This window comes from Colobus angolensis, unplaced genomic scaffold (assembly GCF_000951035.1).
Source record: "Colobus angolensis palliatus isolate OR3802 unplaced genomic scaffold, Cang.pa_1.0 Scaffold126, whole genome shotgun sequence".
Taxonomy (NCBI): Eukaryota; Metazoa; Chordata; class Mammalia; order Primates; family Cercopithecidae; genus Colobus; species Colobus angolensis.
In genome coordinates, this window is record NW_012113808.1 from 913,486 (window position 1) to 922,968 (window position 9,483).

At 48.2% G+C, this 9,483-nt stretch overlaps 1 protein-coding gene across 1 annotated transcript; it reads left to right on the forward strand.

Moving 5' to 3' along the window:
• Positions 1-875: 875 nt before the first annotated feature.
• Positions 876-7,490, forward strand: FAM89A (family with sequence similarity 89, member A). Its single transcript, XM_011933310.1, has 2 exons — positions 876-1,151; positions 6,316-7,490. Exons 1-2 carry the CDS (start codon positions 1,062-1,064, stop codon positions 6,577-6,579), a joined length of 354 nt encoding a protein of 117 aa, XP_011788700.1. The 5' UTR covers positions 876-1,061; the 3' UTR covers positions 6,580-7,490.
• The last annotated feature ends 1,993 nt before the right edge of the window (positions 7,491-9,483 follow it).

The window sequence follows — 9,483 nt, forward strand, 5'->3', positions numbered from 1 at the left end:
CAGGGTGATAGTCAAAGTACCCATTTCAGAGTCCTGCAGACCTGGTGTCACTCTGCCACTGACTAGATGGCCTTAGGCAAGGGCCTTTGTCATCTTTTTTTTTCTTTTGAGATAGGGTCTTGCTCTGTTTCCCAGATTGGAATGCAGTGGTGCGATCACAGCTCACTGCAGCCTCAACTTCCTGGACTCAAGTGATCCTCCCACCTCAGCCTCCCAAGTAGCTGGGACCACAGGCACGTACCACCACGCCCAGCCAAATTTTAAAATATTTTTGTAGAAATGAGGGTCTTGTCATCTTGCCCAGGCTGGCCTGGAACTCCTGGGCTCAAGCAGATCCTCCTGCCTCAGCCTCCCAAAGTGCTGGGATTACAGGCATGAGCCTATAATCTGCACCTGCCGGTTTTTTGGTTTCTAAAAAAACTTAACATTTTTCATGATGTTTTGGTTTAAATCAACACAAATTTCCTTTGAAAAGTTCCTCTCATCTTTTAAGCCTTATTTCCCAGTGGTCATGTTTCTATTGTCCTTTCTTTAAGTTAGGAAGAACTCTGTCTCCCATGCAGCCTCCAGAGATATTCAGAGGCTTTCAGTGACCTAACACCCAGCTGGGAGCCACCGCCCTGTCTGAAGTGTATTTGTATGTGGAGCCTACTGTTTTGAAAATTCCAAGTGAAAGGAAGCAGTTTCAAGGGTGGTTTGGGCTTGTTTGGCCCCATTGTTGGGAATGCTGTGGCTTGCAGGGCCACCTGCGTGTGTTGCGGGAGGGGTGGAGGGGTGGAGGGGAGCTCTGGGCATGGGAGAAGAGGAGTGAAATGATGAGGAAGGAAGCAGGAAGCCTGCGCAGAGAGCGGAAGGACCTGCACTCGCAGTTTACAGCCATGGAAGCTGCTGATTGTTCTTGAATTTAAAGTGGAGAATAAAGGACCACAAATTGCAGGGTTTGAGCATTCTGTGTTTTTCTTCAGTGAGCCTGTCTGCGTTTTCAAAACGTGTGCTTTCAAAAGAGAGCTGTATTTTCTGAATCCAGCTGTGAATGTGGAGACCAGCCGTCCTCCAACAACATGCGGGAACGCACCATTGAGATGCAGGCTGCTTCTGCTCCGAGGAGTGGCTTGCGCGGCGGCTCCCCAACCACTCCTTTTTCTGGAAGGGTGAGAGGTTCTTGTTCATGGTGACTTAACCATGTCTTGCAGTCAAGTCCTTTTGGATGGTCACTCTCTCCCCTTCCTGCAACCAAGACCCACATACCTTCAGTGTAGACAGATTGACCGCCAGGTCTGCTCTCTAAAGAGCGCTCCTGGAGGAAACTTGGTTGGGTGTCTTTGGCCCTCGATGTGGTGGGAGGCACACAAGGACTCAGTAGTCTGGTGCTTCCCACGGGGACACCTGGTGGTGTGCAGGGCACTCCGTGGCTGCCCGTTCAGCCTGCACCTCTGTGACTGCCCGAGGGATGCAGCCGGAGGTCTGTGGGTGCCAGTACCACCCCACTGCCAGGCCACTTCTGCAGCTACGTGTTCCCTGGGAGGGTGTCTGAGATCTCTGCAGCCAGGCATTTTCACTGATTCACCAAATATCTGCCTGTCTGCTCTGTGAGTTTCTGGGCTGGGTACTGAGAGATCCAAAAGGGAAATGGTGTTTGCCTTCATGGAGCTTGTCCCGTGTCAGGAGAGAGAAGACCCGTACGCACACCGATCATAGAAAGAGGAGTAAATGCCCTAAGACAGATGGAGACGGCGAGGGGAAGGGCTGAACACTGGCTGAACCAATCACAGTCTGAAGAGTGGAGGGAATCAGGTACAGGGCGGGTGGTTGAGGAGCATTGACAGATGCAGTGCGGATGGGGGTGTAGTGGGGGGACAGTGTGGGCTGTGCAGGTTGGGAGTCAAGGGCATAAGCCTGAAGAACAGACCAGATGGTGGAGTGCTGCCTACGGATCTTCTGCCTCCCTCTAGAAAATGTAAGTGTTGCTGTTTAAACCGCCACAGCTGAGGAAGAGGGGCCCGGGCTAGGAAGTCTGGTTTACTGTGCAGCGACTTACCTCATGTCCTCCGAGCTGATTTAGAGGATTTCTGGTAAATCAGGAAGTTTAGTCTGGTGCCTGAAGGCAGTGGCATTGAGAGGCTGGGACGTGTGTAGGCGTGTGTGTGCGCGTGCATATGTATGTGTGTGCGTCTAATCCTTGTTAAATCCGTCTGAACTTTTGCCGTGTGTTGGGTTGGGTAATAGGTGTGTGCGGGGCTGCGCTGTATTCCTAGGCGGGTCAGAATTCCTTTCTAGGCCAGTGTTCCACCTGATGACAAGGCAGCTTTGTGAGTCATCTGGGTGCTACAGTGCAGAAGTGTCCAGGGAGAGATCCTCTTTGCTTTCGACTCCTTGCCGGGTGCGTCACCTCGGTGGGCCTGGGAATAACTTGGAAATGGCACTGTCAGGAGAAAAGCCTGGAGCCAGGTGTCTGGCTGGAATGGAGTCATGGGGGAGTCAGAGCCTTTGAAACCTAGAAGCGTTCAAGCTCCTGTGTTTACCTGGGCCGACCTCAAACCATCCTAGGAAGGAGAAAATCAGACCTGCTCTGATACCAGGGTGCCTACTACTACTTAGGTGTTTTTCAGTGATTCATTCCTGGGGTGGAAATTGAGTCTTGGATTTACCCACCCTGCTGGTGTCAGAGGGGCTCAGCAAGGAAGTAGATCTAGGATTCCAGATGAACTTCTTCCATGATTTTTGAGCACATACTGATGTGACCCCCGAGAGGGCGTGGCTTTCTTGATTAAAGTTAATATTTCTTTTATTAAATCCTAGAAAAGATAGGGACGTCAGAGCTGGCCGAGTCAGACTCCTGGGGCATGTTGATGGTATCCAGATGCAATTCTGCAGAGGAATCCTGGAAAACAGGAGCAAGTCTAGAGGAAAGGCCGTGGGTGGTTAGTGGGCAGGAGGTCATAATGAAAATAGTGGAAGGGCCTGAGATATTTAGCTTGGAGACAAGAAGACAGGGTTGGGTTTTGTTTTAGGGCATAGGGGTGGTGGAAAGTAAATGACCTTCAGATTAAAGGCTAGTTAGGAAAGAGTGAAATTAGATCTGTTTGGATGCCCAGCCATCACACCCAGCATCAAGGGCTCTGTGGGGCCTCCAGGCTGGGAGGCTTTGACTTTGTATAAAATAATCGTATTGGTTTGGAGAGGAGTGCACTGGTTTGGAAGGTCCTCCTTTTGGGATTTGAGGTAAGATATCCCAAGTCCTTTCCTAATTGAGAGTTTTCCCTTCCTCACGAGGCAGTGTCACTGGCACATTGTCACCCTGCCTGACTATGCTGGCTGTCTTCTGAGTGAAGGTGACCATGAAGGGTGGCCCCTTCTCATGTACCACCTCAGTGCTGGATTGGGAGAGGAGCGGGAGGAACACAGTGGGACGGGGCGCTTGTTTTCAGAGCCTCGCTTCACCTACCGCTCCTTGAGGTGAGTCTTCCCACTAGCAGAGTGGAAGAGAAACCATGGAAATAATAATAACAATGATAATAGAGGCTATTGATTTTTTTTTTTTTTTTAGTAGCTGAGCAATTTATCCACGGTTTCTCAGCTGGTGAGTGGCGGAGCCAAGATCTGAACCCAGGCAGGGAGGTAAGCAGGTTCCAGAGCCTGCACTTTTAATTCCGTGCTCTTCTGCTTGGCTGGCCTGAAATTCCAAACTTACAGGATAATAAATATAAGTGGCCCAGGAAAATCAGAAAGATATTTGTGTCAAGATCACTGGTTCTTTGCTGGAACTGGGCATCAGTATCATCTGGGTACTTTTTGTGTTATTTATTTCTTTTTTCAATAGAAAATTCCTAAACTAACTGACTTTTCTTTCCCTCTCTCTCTCCCTTCCTTTCTTCCTTCTTTCTTTCCCTGTCTCTCCTTTTTTTCAATAGAAAATTCCCAAACTATGGATAATTTTTAAAACACAAATGACAGATATGCTGTTTCCCTCCCTCTTGACAGACACACATCCTCTCGAACTCTAATCAAGACAAAGAGCAAGCAGTGGTGTCTGCCCTAGGGTGTGGTGGCCTGGGCATCTCTTAAGTTGCCCATTGCTTGCCTATTCAAGGTATGCTTTTGAGATGCCATTGAATGAAGTTTGCCCTCTGAGTACAGCCCTGGAAACTGTCTCTCTTTTGCTTGCAGTTCATTTAGGACAGAGAAGCAACAGTTTATATAGGGTCACAAAGTGTTTGAGCTAGCCATAGATGAGCCAGCCCAAATCCCCCATTTTATAGGCTGGCAGAGGGTCGGGACCTCAACCATGCCACAGAGGATGGCAAAGCTGGGCCTGGAGACCACGCTCCCGACCTGTGGCTGAGGTCTCTTCCTAAGAAAGTTTAGAAATTCTAGTGTCATGAGTAGTTGTGGCAACAACAGAACCCACCTCTCTATCTGGAAGTCTTCCCGAGTGTCTTAGCGAAAGATGCTCTGAAGTCTGGGCAGAGTGGCTCACGCCTGTAATACCAGCACTCTGGGAGGCCAGGGCAAATCACTTGAGCCCAGGAGTTTGAGACCAGCCTGGGCAAGATGGCAAGACCCCATCTCTACAAAGAATTTATTAAAAAAAATTAGCCAGGGATGGTGGTATGCACCTGTAGTCCCAGCAGCTTGGGAAGTTGAGGCAGGAGGATCCCTTGAGCCCAGGAGTTTGAGGTGGCAGTGAGCTATATGGTCATACCACCGCACTCCAGCCTGGTTGACAAAGCAAGACCCCATCTCTGAATGTGTGTGTGTGTGTGTGTGTGTGTGTGTGTGTGTTTATGCTATGTAATAAAACATAGTTCTGATTTTTATGGTTTATTCAGGCCGTAGGAGAGAGACAGCCAGTGTTCACTTGGCCATTTAGAGTAGTTGGAGGGTATGAAGAATAAACCTGGAATTTAACACCCAATCTGTTTACAAGATGAACAGTTTTTACCAGGCCTCAGCTTCCTTTTGTGAAAGCCCTACTGTCTTATGTGTAAAATCTTATTGCTAGGTAAATGAGTCATTTTGGTAATTATAAAATCTGTAAATCCTCTGACACTTTTTGTGTGCTTTTCTACATGCACATACCCATGCATCTTTAGTGCTTTAGCCCAGGAGGCATTAGAATCCTGTTTATTGAATGGATTGATACTGAATCTCCCTAATAGCTCCATAAGAGAAATTATTGTTCCATTTTGCCATCAACCAAGGCACCGAGATGAAGGTGATAAATGCCTTGCTCAGGGGCCAAGAAGTTGAAGGCAGGTCCCCTGGTGTCTTCTTGAGTTTCTTCCTGTTGCCATTCAGAGCAGGGTCTGTGGAACAGCAGCATTGCATGGAATCACCGTAGGGGCTTGGTGGAAGCACAGCCATCCAGGGGCACCAGACCCACTGAATCAGAGTCTGTCTGTTGAACAAGATCCCCGGGTGGTTCTCATTCACTTTAAAGGTTAAGAGGCGCTGATGCTGTTCTGTGCTGCATATCCAAGCGGCTTAACTGTTCTGTCTTTGGTATTGGTGTAAACGATGCATTTCCTGTTCTGACCCTGCTCTTTTCTCTGGGATGGGTGGTGGGGAAGGGAGGAACTGGAAGATAAACAAGTTTATGACTTTTATAAATGTTCTTTGTTCTTTTGCCGCTTGTTTTTGTGGGACTAGTTTGCAGGAGGCACTGTAGAGCCCTTCATCTTCCAGGGCTTTCTCGTGTTCAGTCAGTTACTCTGGGGAGGGATCCCAGAACCATCTGGGATAAGACTGACCCTGCCTGGAGGAGAGGGAGGCAGTGTAACCTCTGACCACTGAGCTGCACAGAGGTGGGTGCTCCAGGGGGATGTCACATTGGCCAGCTGCTGTCGCTGGCAAGGGGCATTCTGTTGCCCCTGGGAGTTGAGAATGACTGCATCGCTCAGATCCTAACACAGTAGCAGGGAAGGCCAATGTGGGTCTTCTCCGAGTCTAATTGGGAGAGAAGGTGACACACTCTTTTCTTGGCGTCCGAAGTGAAAGCAGGTGGGGCCACTAGAATGTGCAATGCTGTTGCTTCATCAGGCGTACTCAGGAGGGCCAGGGTAAATTCTGCAGGCTGGCCTAGTTGCCCCACAGATGTGATCCTCCCTGGACTCATTGAGTAACGTCTGAGGTGTGGGCATAACACAATTAAGGTGTTCTCAAAGCTGGAAATCCAAAGCATCCGAGTGATGCTCTGAATCATTCGCTGTGTGGAAGGAATGTGCTGGCAGGCGCAGATTGCCGGCTGAGTGTTCCACCGAAATTAAACTCAAGTGCTGACTTCTTGTTTTTTACCTCCCCACCCCTTCCCTCAAGGTTGGTCTCCGCCAGCTGGACATGTCCTTGCTCTGCCAACTGTACAGTCTCTACGAGTCGATTCAGGAGTACAAGGGGGCGTGCCAGGCAGCCTCCAGCCCAGACTGCACTTATGCTCTGGAGAACGGCTTCTTTGATGAAGAGGAGGAATATTTCCAGGAGCAGAACTCCCTGCACGACAGGAGGGACCGAGGCCCTCCTCGGGACTTGTCACTGCCTGTCTCCTCCCTCTCCAGCGGCGACTGGATTCTGGAGTCCATCTAGAGGGTCTTGGGAGGGATGTGACTGTTGGGAAGTCCTTCCTGCTGGACACACTGTCAGCATTTGCTGTTTCTCTTGCAAGAAAGCACCTCCGTTTTGGATGGTCCTCGGGCAAAGGGGATGAGTGCTACCAGTTTCATTTGTAGGCAGGGAGTTCTTCACGGACGCATGGTGGCAGTCTGCTTTGATGGCAGCAGTTTTTGCTTAGGTGACCTAGAGGTCCTCAGCAGTATCCTCCACACCTTTCTATCGAGGTGCATCTGCTGGGGATTCATAGTGAGAATCTAGCAAGAGGATCTGGGTGAAAGGCCTCAGTGGGTGTTTTGTGTGAGGTGGCTTGTAGCTAGCTATTTCCTTATGGATGGTAGAGTATTCCAGTCCTCTTTGTGCTAGGGTTCTTGCTTCCAGTTTGGGATGTATTAGAACCACCATTTCACTGCTTCCCTTCCTCAATATGCTCTGCAGCTTTTCTTGCTGTTTAATGAGCTTTTAAGCCTCTTGCTTCAGCTTTATTTATTTGTAAGCCGCATTACTAACTGCCCAGTGATTCGGTGAAAGCTTTTTACTGAAAAAGTTAACGTTTCTAGTCACCCCAATCAACTGGCTTTTTTCAACCAAAAATTTGTATCATTCTTTGTCTGTGAGGTACAAGAGGAAGGAAGATACACAAAGACATGTTGAATAGTGAAAAAAAAAAAACAAAAAAATTGGGGCAAGCCAATGTTCTGTAAAACTCACTGTAAGATGGCAAATGTTTTCATTTTTAAGATTCTGAATGTAAACTAGTGTGTTAGAAAGCAAACCACCCTCCACTCAAACCAGTAATTACCTTAAGCCTTAATATATTTATTAAAATACTTTATGAGAACATTATACTTTGTAGGTTAAAAATGAGGATAAAATGCTAAACTATCTTTCTGTTGTGTGTTATTTTATTCTGAGTTCGAAATCATCAACTTTCATGACTTGAATGCATTGAGTCCAATCAAATAATGAAAGAAAATTACAGTTTGTTTTTCTGCCACTAAATGCATTTGAAAGAAGGTTGACTCTGTTGAGCTTAAGGATTCGTTTTAGCAAGAGTAGATCACCATTTACAGCTGTTTCTCAGTGCTCTCTTTTTTTTTTTGAGATGGAGTCTAACTCTGTCGCCTAGGCTGGAGTGCAGTGGCATGATCTTGGCTCACTGCAACCTCTGCATCCCTGGGTTCAAGCAGTTCTACCTCAGCCTTCTGAGTAGCTGGGATTACAGGCGCCCACCACCATGCCCAGCTAATTTTTGTATTTTTAGTAGAGACGGAGTTTCACTGTGTTGGCCAAGCTGGTCTCAAACTCCTGACCTCGTGATCCACCAGCCTTGTAATCCCAAAGTGCTGGGATTACAAGCGTGAGGCACCATGCCTGGCCACTCTTCTGTCTGTGAATGCTGCAGACTCCTTCCATCTTTCTTTTGGTGTGATCATTGCTCACTAGAGCCTCTTTCAGGTTAGGGAGAGGAAGACATCTCAACGTCATGCATCGCCCAGTGTTAACCTGTCAAGTACACCCTGTGTCAGGAACTGGGGTGAGATACAGGGAAGGAAGAATACACCTGCTTATTTCCTCTGTTGAAAGGAAGTAAAATGAAAGGTGGCAATTAATTGCCTTCAGCACGTAACTGGTCAGTGGGGACAAGAAAATTGAAAGCAGTTAAGACCAACGAGTTAAGTTTGGGTCACTTGCAGGAACCTGTTCTTTGAAGCTGTTCCATGCTTACAGTGAGTTGAACCCTTAGATCAACTGTTCTTGAACCTGACCACTTTAGGAATCACCTGGGGAATGTTTAGGAAAATACTGATGCCTAGGGCTGGGCGTGGTGGCCCATGCCTGTAATTCCAGCACTTTGGGAGGCCAAGGCAGGCGCATCAGAAGGTCAAGAGACTGAGACCATCCTGGCCAACATTGTGAAACTCTGTCTCTACTAAAAACACAAAAATTAGCCGGGCGTGGTGGCGCTTGCCTGTAGTCCCAGCTACTCGGGAGGCTGAGGCAGGAGAATCGCTTGAACGCAGGAGGTAGAAGTTGCAGTGAACCGAGATCATGCCTCTGCACTGCAGCCTGGAGACAGAATGAGACTCCATCTCAAAAAAAAAAAAAAAAAAGAAAAGAAAAGAAAAATACGGATGCCTGGGCTCCAGCACCCGGCTTCCCTAGTCTGGATTTAATTAGGAGTGAGGTGTGGGTAACTCTATGGAGCGAGGAAGCCTCCCAGGTGATTCTAATGTGCAGAAATGTTGCGATACAGTCCTTCAGCTACATAGTGTTCAAAGCACTGTGTTCAAAACACTACAAAGTGTTGTGTTGATCAGATGTGCAGAATCTCAAAGCACCCTGGCCCTGCTGAATCAGCCCCTGCCTCTTAACAAGATGCCTCTGATGATTCCTTTGCACAAAGCTTGGGAAGCAGCTTTCTGTCAGCTCAGTGCCTAGCACTTGGAGACCACTGCTTCATAGAGGGCTACCAGGATCTCCTTCAGCACTGAGGAAAAGCGGGCCCCAGGGCATGGTCAGGAGACCCCAGTCCTCTCAGAATGGGTCAACAATAGCAAGGGAGTGAAGCTCGAAGGACAAGTTCAGGCTTGGGGGAACTCATGGTTCAGAATGGCTCCCTTCCCTGGGTTGCTGCCTCTGGGCTGTTCTGAAACTGCAGTGATTCATTGTGCTTTTGAGTTTTGGGGCTTTCTTCTCACTATTGCTGGATAGTCTGTCAGAGTTAGAAGTGGAATGAGTCGAGGCAGGCCAGGGACCTCTCCCTTGCTGCTGGGAAGGGCCAGTACATTCCTCGTTCTATGATGAAGATGCACGTGTATACAATAACCACCACACTTCTTTATACTCCACCTAAAACATGTAAATAACCCCAAACTG